Source organism: Aythya fuligula, chromosome 3 (assembly GCF_009819795.1).
Source record: "Aythya fuligula isolate bAytFul2 chromosome 3, bAytFul2.pri, whole genome shotgun sequence".
NCBI lineage: Eukaryota > Metazoa > Chordata > Aves > Anseriformes > Anatidae > Aythya > Aythya fuligula.
The window spans coordinates 82,694,860-82,706,781 of NC_045561.1; the positions used below are offsets into that span (position 1 = coordinate 82,694,860).

At 41.2% G+C, this 11,922-nt stretch overlaps 1 protein-coding gene across 3 annotated transcripts; it reads right to left on the reverse strand.

The window, feature by feature from the left end:
- Positions 1-733: 733 nt before the first annotated feature.
- ALDH8A1 (aldehyde dehydrogenase 8 family member A1) lies at positions 734-10,838 on the reverse strand. Of its 3 annotated transcripts, XM_032185396.1 has the most exons (7): positions 10,701-10,838; positions 6,216-6,363; positions 5,670-5,825; positions 4,372-4,521; positions 3,502-3,758; positions 2,553-2,714; positions 734-1,186 (listed from the first exon to the last, which is right to left on the reverse strand). In XM_032185396.1, exons 1-7 carry the CDS (start codon positions 10,836-10,838, stop codon positions 734-736), a joined length of 1,464 nt encoding a protein of 487 aa, XP_032041287.1. The 3 variants fall into 3 exon arrangements, with proteins under 3 accessions (XP_032041287.1, XP_032041288.1, XP_032041289.1); XM_032185397.1 differs by lacking the exon at positions 4,372-4,521; XM_032185398.1 differs by lacking the exon at positions 2,553-2,714.
- Positions 10,839-11,922: the final 1,084 nt, after the last annotated feature.

The window sequence follows — 11,922 nt, forward strand, 5'->3', positions numbered from 1 at the left end:
GTCCGTTCTAGACAAATCAGTGTACAGGGATGTGAAAAACATCACCACTGAGACCGACAACTGACAAAAAGCTGTAATTTCAGAACAGTTAAAGAACAAGTGTTAGGATGCTTTAACAATGTAATGTAAAACAAGTTATAATTAAAAAGTTTATTGCCTCTGTATATCATGAGAATATCATGACCCCATGATTTCATACCACTTAATAGATTAAAGGTACTGCCTCAGGCATTCAGTGTGCTATAGCATTAATCTTTGTCTGACATCAGTGAAGTGTAAAATGGATTGGTACATGGAATGTACTATTTATAGTGGAAATGGGCTCATTCTCATTACAATATCAACCTCACAATGTATTTGCCTCTTTGTCCCTCAATGTAATTCACCAGACACAGGTACAGTTATGCATCATTTTTTCTTCTGCCTTAGAGGGAAAGATTTCTGAGACATAGTTACTCTAAAAAAAAAATCTTACTTTAAGTTCAGTAAGATAACCAAGCAATCTGGTTTAGGATGGGTTGGTTGTGGAGTCCACACCAATCATCTCATCTAGCATGAAAGACCACATTCAACATTACCATTTGGGGTGGTTATTTTCAGATTTCATTGATGTTTCCTGAACAAATTTCAAGAAAAAGATGGCCACAACAGTAGTCTGTATTCCAGAAAACCATTTAAGGTAACACTAATTACTGTCATGTATTTTACCTTAAAATTCTTCCATTGACTTACATCAGTGCTTTATTGTGATGGTTTTGACCTCAGTGAAGAACTCATAGGAATCCTTTGCTCCCTCCCTTCCTATACCTGAGGCTTTCATCCCACCAAACGGCAAGTTCAGATCTCTAACAAGCCAGCAGTTGGTCCACACCAATCCGGACTGTAGCCTTCGTGCCACCCGATGAACGCGTCCTACATTGCTGGACCACACAGTGGCTGCAAGGCCGTATTTCACACCATTGGCTCTTTCAACCACTTCCTCTTCTGTATCAAATGCTACCACACATGTCACAGGACCAAAGATCTCTTCTTGCATGCAACAAGATTCATCCCTGACTTCTGTAATAATGGTGGGCAACATGAAATAGCCTTTGTGGTTGCCAGCTGGGAGATCCAAGGAATCCACTCCCTCTCCGCAGAGGATTCTAGCCCCTTCGGCCTGGGCTCTCTTCACATAGCTCCTTACCTGAGGAAACAGCAGGAAAACATCATTCCTAAAGGATACAACATTCTCAGAGTTCATCTCTCCAGTCTGGACAAACCAACCAGAGTCCAGGAATATCTCTAATGGCATCACACTGCCATTACTTCCTTTCTAATGACAGAGGGTTGGTTATTCCCCAACTTTTGTTGTTACGTTCCTGTAAAAACCTAGCAGGCATCACTTTCAGCCCTTCAGTAAGTATTCTTAAAAGGGTAGGACCCATGGTGAAAATACAAGTGGTCCCAGAACATCCCTCCCTTTTTCCAGGAGCTTGGGCAATTTGCCATATCTCTTGTGCCATGGTTCACTCACTTACTTTGAGTGATCTGTAATATTTTTCAACTTTACTGGCAGGCTTATTAAAAGTTTACATACCAATAGAATGATGAAGCCATGATGAAGTCTACAGAAAATCTCATTAATAAAGTTATTTCCATGACTGTTGTTATCGTTATGGTTATGTTGTTATCATTGGTTATGCTATTGAACATCTTCTGGTCCAAAATCATTTCCTCATTTATCTCCCTATAGAAAACCACAGAGATACCACTGTGCTTCTTTCTCTTTTTCTTTTCTTAAGCACCTTTGTAGGTTAGACTCGGAAGTCCTCTGTGGTACCACAGACAGAGGGCATTCAAGCAGTGGGCATTCCTACCACTCTACTTCACAATAGGCTGGTGAATGTGCCAAGGCCTCAGGAAGAGGTTTGTCTTTCTCTCTCAGTCTGCGGTTTTCAGGAAGCTTCTTGTTTATACTGATCGTGTCAGATAGTTTGGGGACATGAGTATCTGCTGTCCTGAACTCTGTCTAAGACCACAAAAAATCATTTCATGTAAGCCACTGAAGCAGACAGCATTTAATTGTGCACTCTCAGCTCTCTACACCCATGCAATTCCAAATTCCTGCTGACATTCCTAGGCAACTGCACTTGTACCCACCAGAATGTGCAGAGTGTTATAAAAATAAGACTTTTACCTCAGCCATTAACTGATGAGGCAAATAAGTGGTCTCAGCAAATGCAACATTAAAATACATTAAAATGTTGCTGGGCTGTAACATTGGTCAGTATAAATTCATGACTTGGGCATACCCGTTTTGACTTATTTCACTTCAAATGGGAAATCTTTTATTTTAAATTATTTTCCCCATGCAGTTGATTTTTCCAGAGTAATCACGTTATCCCAGGGCACAGCCAACAGAAACTTTACTAAACAAATACCTTATATTGGCTTTGAATCCTAATCCCTCACATCTAATCTTGGAGAGAACATGGCATATACCTCTAAAAACACCTTTTGTAATGCACTAGAAGATGAGATAAGATCAAGTAAACTCCATGTAACATTACCTTTTCTAGATGCTCTTTACTTATTAGTGCTCCCATGTTGACTGTAGGATCTGAGGGGTTCCCAACCTTCCACTTCTTGGCCTCTGCTACAAACCTCTTCACAAACTCACTGTATATACCCCTCTGAACAAAGATCCTGGAGGTGCAGAGACAGATTTCACCCTATCAAAACAAGCAAACAAAATCAGTTCATATTACATTGTACAACTCACAGGTTTTAGAAGTTACTTCCCACAATAAGACTTGGGTCCCTGCAGCCTCAGGAGTGCAAGCTACAATCACCAACACTGCAAAGCAGGATTTTTCCCAGATCAAAAAGGAAGAAAAAAAAAAAAAAAAAGTACAATAATAACAGGATTGTTCAGTCACTTACTAACCCAAGCAGATCTGATTTTTTCATTGATTACATGCCATCTTCCCCAACATTTTTCATAGAAAATGTGATTTCCATTTCTGAATGATCTTTCTCTTCCTTCCCTTCCTTCCTGATGCCAGACTACTTTTTTTTCTGAATGCTAGTCCTGAGGTGATTTCATGGCTTTGGTGATCTCTCCTGAGGATGGTGAAGAAGAAACGGGAACACTGGTAGAATCTGGGGGAAGTCTACTAATTAAATTCCAACAAAAGTTTTCCACTTAACTTGCAGGAAGGGATTTAAAGCAACTGCTTCCTGGGGGGATAAACAATATATCTATTTTGAGAGAGATAAGGCTACTTTGTTACCTCTTATGGAGAGCCCTAGGAAGAGCACCTTATTATTTTGTTTCCCTGTTTGTGGAATAATGAAAATATTTTCATATTTTTCCACTTGGGGTTTGCTCATAACAAAGAATCTGGAAACAGCCCTTGACAATTTAGGATTTGGATTCAAAAGTACAGACACATGTGCTCACTCTCAAACACACATAAACCTCCTGCTGCAAATGCAGAGTACAAAGGTGAGAGGCACCTGGTTGGCGAAGCTGGACCGCAGGGTCGTGGGGATGCATTGGCTCAAGTCAGCGTCATCAAAGACGATTGCGGGGTTTTTGCCTCCCAGCTCCAGAGAAAGCTTTTTGCAGTGTGGGGCACTCTTCTCCGTGATCCGCTGGGCTGTGAGCGTGCTTCCCGTGAAGGAGATGAGGGGCACGTCGGGATGGCAGACGAGGGCTTCTCCTGCCTTGGCACCCGTTCCAAACACCACGTTCACTACCCCGTGGGGCATCCCTCATGGGAAGAGAGGCACAAAGTGATCACACCCTTTCCCTTGCTTTGTAGGTTTCTTTTGTCTGTTTTGTCCTTGGAGATCGAAAATTACTAGAGACAAAGACTGACCCTCAACTTAGGCAGCGGCTGACATGCATAGTCATGAGTTAAACAATAAAACCCATTCCACTCATCAGTTTGCCTGACGTTCATCATCAGTAACTCAATTTTCATTTATTCTGTAATAGGGAAAAAGCAGTTTTCCTCACATTTTTTTCTAAAAAGCACACCAAATGCAACCATGAGAATCACCAAGAGCTGATTCTCACCATCTCCCGCTCTTGCAGTTCCTCTGCTGGCATAATGGACATAGGAAATTCTCAAGGGGAGAGCAGGAGTGGGGAGGGAGACATGGGAAGACTTTTTCATGAGAAGATAGTGGAAAAAAATAGGGAAATAGCTGGGGTGGACAGATGGAGTAGTATGATGACAGGAAGAGCTTTTCACTCTCCAGTGCAATAATCAGTTGCAGTAGACCATCTTTCCCATTTTTTTTTAGCACTCCGATTTCTGCAACAGAAATGGTGCAGCAGGTCCACACAATTCATCCAGCCTAACACATTAAGGGACTTACCTGCTTTCTCCAAGAGTTTGCACATCATCCAAGCTGTAACAGATGTCATCTCACTTGGTTTGGCAACTACAGTATTTCCACACGCAATGGCAGGAGCTATTTTCCAGGTCAACAAATACAGTGGCAAATTCCAAGGACTGATTAAACCAGCTACAAGGAAAAAAAATATATAAATAAATAGAAATAAAAAGCAGGAATTCAGTCTAATGGGATACAAAACTTGATCCTGTAACCTCAAGCAGTTATAAACCAGTTCAAATTTATGAAGGAAATTTAGATATGACTTGCATTTCCAGACAATTGCACAATAAAGCTGCAGCTAGAACCAGTTCTCACAGGCAGATAATTTTAAAAGATCTGTGCAAATGATCCTAAAAGTGATCAGCCATACTCTGAGTTTTGCTGTTTATTTGGGACAGAATCATATTCACAACTGCTTTTCAGGGTTTTCTAGGAACATTATGGCAAAGCCATAAAAACTATTTACGTCAACTGGTCTGTGGTAACATTCTGTGTTAGCCTAGATCACTCTTGCTTTATGCTACTCTTTGGAGACTTGGAGACTCTTTTTTTTTTTTTTTTTTTTTTTTCCTGATAAATTTTGGTCTAACTTATGAGTGCCAAAGTTTATCAATGTGCTAACTGCTGTTTCCACAAATTGCTGAATTACCAATTTTTTTTTTCCTTTTCAGTAACTGCCTTTGGGAATACTTCTACTTTACATAATAATAGAAAATGGAAGGAAAAAAATATCTGTAAGTGTTCGGTGTGACTGCTCATAAAAGCCACAGCAGGATTCCTCACTGCTTGACTGAGCAGATGTAGGAATGGGGCTTCAGAAAGAGTGAATTTTATGAGCAATTTCACCAGATTTCTTGTTCTCCATTGCTCATAAAACTTTATAAAGGGTCCTCTAGCTTTTAAGCAATTGAAACGTGAATTTGGAACATTTATACCTAATCATATAAAACTAATAATGGAGTCCTCGCCACTCCATCGCTCGTAAAGTGGGCCCAGGCACTTTGTGAAGCAAGAGCAGCATCTAGTGGCCGAGCAGAGCATCTCCCCGGCTCGAAGCCCCCCGTGCCCCGGCTGAGACGTGGCGTTGCGAGCAGCTGCTGCACTTCAACGACAAAGTATCATAACTGAATTTACATGGGGTGGCTCCGGATCTAGCAGCCAAGTCATGTTTAGCACGCGGCCAGGAAACAATAAATGCTAGCTTTAGGAAAAAAAGACATCTCCCAGTTGTCTGAGGCAGGCACTGCCCGGTTTTCGGGGTTTCAGGAGCATCGTACCAACTCCCACAGGCTCCCGTGAGGTGTAGTGCACGCAGCCCATGCTTGCCATCTCGGTGCACTCTGTGGTGTGATGGAGGATAGATGAGGCAAAGAACCGGAGGTTGTGCACGGCCCGGGGGATGTCCACTGTTCTAGCAAACGTAATAGTTTTTCCTGAAACAAAACCAAGCACAGTGCTGTGTTATTACAGGCAGTAAATAGCTCCTCTAAACACCACTGCTAACAATGCATGTTTTTTCATGTCTTGGGGAGAAATGTCTTTTGTCCTGCACCCAAGTAATCCCCAGCACAGCATAATCACCATCAATAACAGCTCCCCTGTAATATTGCATCACAAATATGTAACAGCTCAAGTCAACACTTTGCAAGTCAGAGAAGCAAGACTTCAGATGCCACAGGAATCCCAGATCAGGGACTTCTACAAAATTCATGCACGTCTACAACAGTTTGAAACAACAGCTCACAGCTAAAAATCTGGACCATGTCCTCTGTTCCAGTGCTCATCAAGACAATGTATTTGAGATGAACAGTTCACATTTTTACCCTGATCCTTTGACTCTGCTTGGGCAAATTCTTCCAGGTCATGTTCAATAAGGTCTGCCAATTTGTTCATGATCCGAGATCTTTCCAATGGACTTTTTGAGGACCAAGCTGGGAAGGCATCTTTGGCAGCTCTGACAGCAGCTTCCACCTAAAAAAAAGCAAAAGAGCAGTGCTGAATATTAATGAAAGGCCTTAGAGAGAATATCAATCAATCCAACCTGCTCATATTTGGATTAATAATCCAAATCACATTGCTGGGAACACTGTATCTCTCCAGAGTTGTGACTATTGATAGATTCTCCATTTTCATTTTCTCAAGACACTATCCCATAACTGAAAAATGCTTTTGAACATTTCTTTTCTTGATACTGCATTTCACTCTCACTCTGGCTTTTCTCTAAACTTGCAGGCAACCCTCCAGGACTGGAGAAAGTGTCAGGCCAGTCACCTGGCACCAGCAAGCACCACTGGTCCAACCCATGCAGAATCTGGTTTCTCATGGGGGAAGGTACAAGAGTTTCCTGGAGCAAATGGAGCCTCAGTTTGAATGTCCACAGTTTGGCCTTGCAACACAGGATATAAGTGATGAAAGTAAGGGGTTGTGGAAGGAAAAGATTGCATACCCTGCTAACCTCTGATTCCCTTTCCCCTTTGCCCAGTTGGATCAATCAAGGACTGAGAGCATGCCTATGGAAGAGCCACTCAGAGAAAAAAACTTACCTGATCACAGCTGGAAACTCAATACTGTCCCCACATTAGAAAGGAGCACTATTTATTTATTTTTAACTCTTGGGTTTTAGTTATTTCTCTCATTAAATACCTAGTGAAGTCTACAGATGTAAAAAAAAAATAATAAAAAAAAATATCTTTATATGCATTTATATTGATGCTAGACATTAGCTAGATAAGACTACTGAAAAGGACCAGTGACTTACTGTGTGAGGTCAAAACTGCGGTTTGCAGTACTGGAAATGTGAAATGTCTTCTTCCTTTCTCTCTTCCCTTTACCCATTCTAAATTTCCTCCCCCAACTGACATAATACATTTATAACTGACATGTATTTCTGTCTGCCGATCCTCTGAAACTTGGGAAGAGTTCAGAAGCTTCACTGCCTTAAGCATGGGGAGCAAGAGCTTTGTGCACATGGTTAGTTTGCTCTCTCCTAGGAAAGAACTGCTGCTGAGGTGTTTTGGCTGGCAGCAGGCCTAAGCTTTCACGTCCCACTGCCCTTCTGCGACTCTGCTCTGCAGCACAGCTGGAGGAGGCACAGCACAAACACATTCACAATAGGTCTCCCTCCACCCCTGATGGAGCAGCAGTACTAAACATCAGCCCACCAGGCTGGCAGCAAAGTCTTGTGGCTTTTTTTGTCATTGTTGTTTAAATCGGTTGAAAGCAGAAATGCTGGGGCACTAACAGGCCTACTCCTATTGTACCCCTGCCATCAGTGTGGTTCCAGTGTTCATCAATATGGTCATAAGCACTTCATAAATATAAATATATCATTTTACTATAAACACATAATATTTTATAATTATAGTAGAATAATTTATATATATTATTGTATAAAATATATTTATATTTAAATATAAAACAATAGTGGCTGTTTTGCTGGTGTGTTTTGCCTGAGATATACATAGTTTCTGCATGGTCCTTCAGCCTGACTTTTCTGAATACTGGCAGAATACCAGCACTTTTCTAAAGCAGAATAGGCTTAAAACAATTAAAATTCAACTGAAAGCACTCTCCCTCATCAGTCTTTTTCTCTGGGCACTTAAAGTAGTTACCTGGGTCTATTGATTTATAAGTGGGTCCTTCTGGATGCTGTTTACCAGTCTCCCAGATTGCTAAAATGGCTACCAACACCCTTACATATTTTAATTAAATGCACTATTTAACCAACTTTTGATTATATATCACTAAATTGCTTCTACTGCCTAATGTATGTATCAAGGTGGGCTTTTAGCCAAAGCTTAGTTGGTTTCCCATCATTTTTGCTCAAAAATTTCTTCAGCTTTGTGTAACCTAACCAAGTCATTAACCAGGAAGATGTCCGTGTAATATAAATTATATGATTCTGGCCCCCACTAATGTCACAGCATTGGAAATGCACAGGAGAATTTATAGTTTTCCTCAAAATAAGAGACAGAGTTTGAGGGACAGGATGTTAGTGGTCTGGAGGCCAGGCTGGGAGATAAACCAGCTCAGGCAAGGTCATACAGATCATTGGCCAAGCCCACAAACCCAGACTCTACCCTTTTGATTGTAGTTCAACCACCAAGCTGCTGGAGTAGGGCCAAAGCAGGCCTGGGAAAGGGGAACTGCAGCTTCTGGAGTGAGTCAGGTGTGGAAGGCAGGCTACCCTGAAAAGATTCATCCTCTGTGAAACGATACCACCTTCACTAATTAACTTGTTCTTCCACCCTCCCGTCATTAGGTGCCATTGTGGTGCTGCTTCTCATCTGTCCTCTCCTCTGCTGTCTTTTCCACCTGGTGCTGCAATGCTCCAAGAGAGGCTGATGTGAAGGTAAGGCTATCTGCATTTTTAAACCCTCCAGCAAGTTTAAAAGGAAGAAGTCACATTTTCATGGACAGCAGAAGATAAAATTAGCAAAGGAAGGAATATGAAGTGACAGTAGACTAGTCTAAAAAAAAAAAAAAAAAAAAGGCTCATACAGAAGTAGTAAGAGGGAGCAGCCACCTAGTTTGACTCGCAAAAAGAAGTGAAGAAAGTCAAGCCATAAAGAAGACATGCATAAGAATTCAGCTATGAACTTGTGTCTGAAACACTTCCTTCTGCTTTCCTCTCCTGAACAAGAAAGAGGCAGAAAGAACACACTTTAAAGCTATCATAAAAGGTTCACATCAAAATACCCAAAACTGCCCTGAGGAGGACATTATATATGCATTCCCCAAGGTATGATGCATAGGAGCAAGATTCTTTAAAGAATTTTTTTTTAAAGAGATTTTTGCCAGGCCTAATTAGCAGTCATCAGCCTGTCTTTTGGAGATACAGGGCGCTTGTGCAGCCTGCATCGTGGTTTTGGCAGAAACCAGCTCACCTGGCCCCTGCAGCTGACCTGGTGTTGAATACCATGGCCAGCAATGGGTTTCCCCTCTGTCTCCATTCTGTGTCCTAACTTTCCACAAAAACCAACCACAAAATCTCAAACAGGATGTTGAGCCTTATGAGAAAAACATGAATTCTTCATTGAACCTGGACTTAGATGCTTATTTTGAAATCTCTGGATATCCTCTAAGCAGTCTGAGATTGCACTTTCTCCTCCAGCACATTCCACTAGTCACCAGTGGATGCCAGCTCTGCAAAGCCCAATCTTTTTATATAGCTGTCTGAAGGCAGGAGTATAGCACTTGCTGACTTTACAGGACCCAAACACTATGCACAATCCCCAAGCTGAAAGAGAAACGCCATTGTTCTTCACATACATTTGAACTACAGCTCCAGCATGGCCAGTAGCCTAGTTTTGTTAAGTTGTTCTGGCATTCTCACATCTCTCTTGTTTTTATGATTCTGCAAACAGGAAGATTTGCACCTGCACATCAAAGAGAAGTCTTTTCAGGCATAGTTAAAGGTTAGAGTGAACTTACACAGATGAATTCTAGCAAACCCAACCTGTTACACTTTAACCCTTGGTCATCAGCATCTAGCAAATATTTACTCAATTGAAATTACAGTGCAAAGGTTTCTGCTGAAAGAAGCTAGATGTCAACAGGGATGAAATACAAGTGGAGGAAACAGGTACACATAGTAGAAGTTTGTTTTTTTAAAAAAAATAAATGTTTTGAAAATGAAAATGGTACTAGTCACTACTAGTGACTGTTTTCCAAGGCTTTGAGCCTTTTGCATTATGTTATCTTTTCCAGCTGTTTCTTTCCATGCCAAACCTGAAGCAATATGGTAGACACTTCTAGGTCCCTTATAAAGCAGTAGCAATGAAACTGCAGATCACCCAATAAACGTTATGTTACCCTTCCACACTAGAATACATTCAGGGTACCAGGAGATATTCATCCCATCAGAGAGCACAGGTCTAGGAAGCATTACGTTGTTGCAGAGGACAGACTGCTTCATGAGGAAATGCACACTCTCTGCAGCTTTTTTTTTTCTTCTTTTATGACACTTCAGTGGAAGAGCCAGAATGCCAAAATCCTTTGCAAATGATCAAGACACAAACGTAGAACACTGTATACAGTGCCTCTAAGTTTGTTTACATTGGCTTAGGTTCTAGCCTGTAACTTTTGAATATCAACATTAAAAAAAAAAAAAAAACAAAAACAAAAAAAAGTATTTGCTGCCGCAGCAATAAATTACACTGTTCACTGTTACAACACAATCAAGAACTTACTCTTTTAAACGTTGAAGTCTTCAGCATTTATTTTTTTGATCTCTCACCTTCCAACTTCTCCCACTCACGATACGCATTTAACATTTCTACCTCTCTGTGCCCTTGGATAGTACTCACCTCTTCCTTGCCACTGTCTGGCACACTGCAATAGACATCTCCCGTGGATGGATTATAGGAGTCTATGTAGGAGGAACAGGGAACAAATTTGCCAGCTATAAAGTTTTCCAGCACTAAGAGAGCCTTTGAGTGAGCCATTGTTAGCTGCTTGCTTCATCAGCGATTTTTTCCTAAGAGGTGTCAATTTAGATTTGTAGTTCTGTAAGTATTTGCACAGCAAGTTTGAACTCCTCCCCTCTCTCTCCGTCTTCCCTGCATTGCTCGTTCATAAGTCAGATGAAACTCTGGCAACAACAGAAACAAAGAGTAAAGGGGGAAAATTATTATTTCTGTGACTTCCCCCACCCCAGGAGCTGAAGCAGGGAGGCAGGATCAGATTAAGATCTATGAAGAGAGTTCCTCTCTCTTTGTGAGAAAAAAAAAAAAAAAAAGCACTGAAGAAAGGGAGAAAAACAGTTGTCTCACAAGAAAATTTCTCCCTGACTTTTTCAAGCTACAGTCTGCAGAAAGTCCTTCTGCAACAGCTATACAAAATATATATATATATATAAATAAATAAAATCAAGATTCAAATACTTAGCCAGGGACTATAGAGAAGCCTGTTATATATAATTTAGTTTTGCTTCAACTTCCCAAGAACCTCAACTTTCCAGTAACAGCTGTCTCAAATATATTTTACTCCAAGAAAGAACGCTTAAGACTATCAAATGGCTCTAATATTGCATGTTATCTCTTTGCACTCCACACTTAATCAAACTGCTACATCCATACTGAAGAGCAGAATGCCTATTTCTTCTATGAAGAAAGGCTCAGAGAGGTGGAGATGTTCAGCCTGGAGAGGGAAGGCTCTGGGACGACCTTACTGCAGCTTTTCAATACTTAAAGGGGGCTTATAAAAAAAGATGGAGAGCAGCTTTTGGCTTGGGCAGACAATGACAGGACAAGTGAGACTGGTTTTCAACTAAAAGACAGGAGATTTAGATTAGAGGTTAAGAGGAAGTTTCTCTCAGAGGAGAGGCACTGGAACAGCTTGCCCAGAGAAGTTGTGGATGCCCCCCGTGGCAGGGGGGTTGGAACTAAGCGATCTTTAAGGTCTCTTCCAACCCAAGCCATTCTATGATCACCAGGAGATTGTGGACATCTCAGTCAGCAGCCTAGCAAGGTGTTGAAACCTAGACCACTGCCAAGCCATAAAATTTCTTGTGGATCAACACAAATCTTG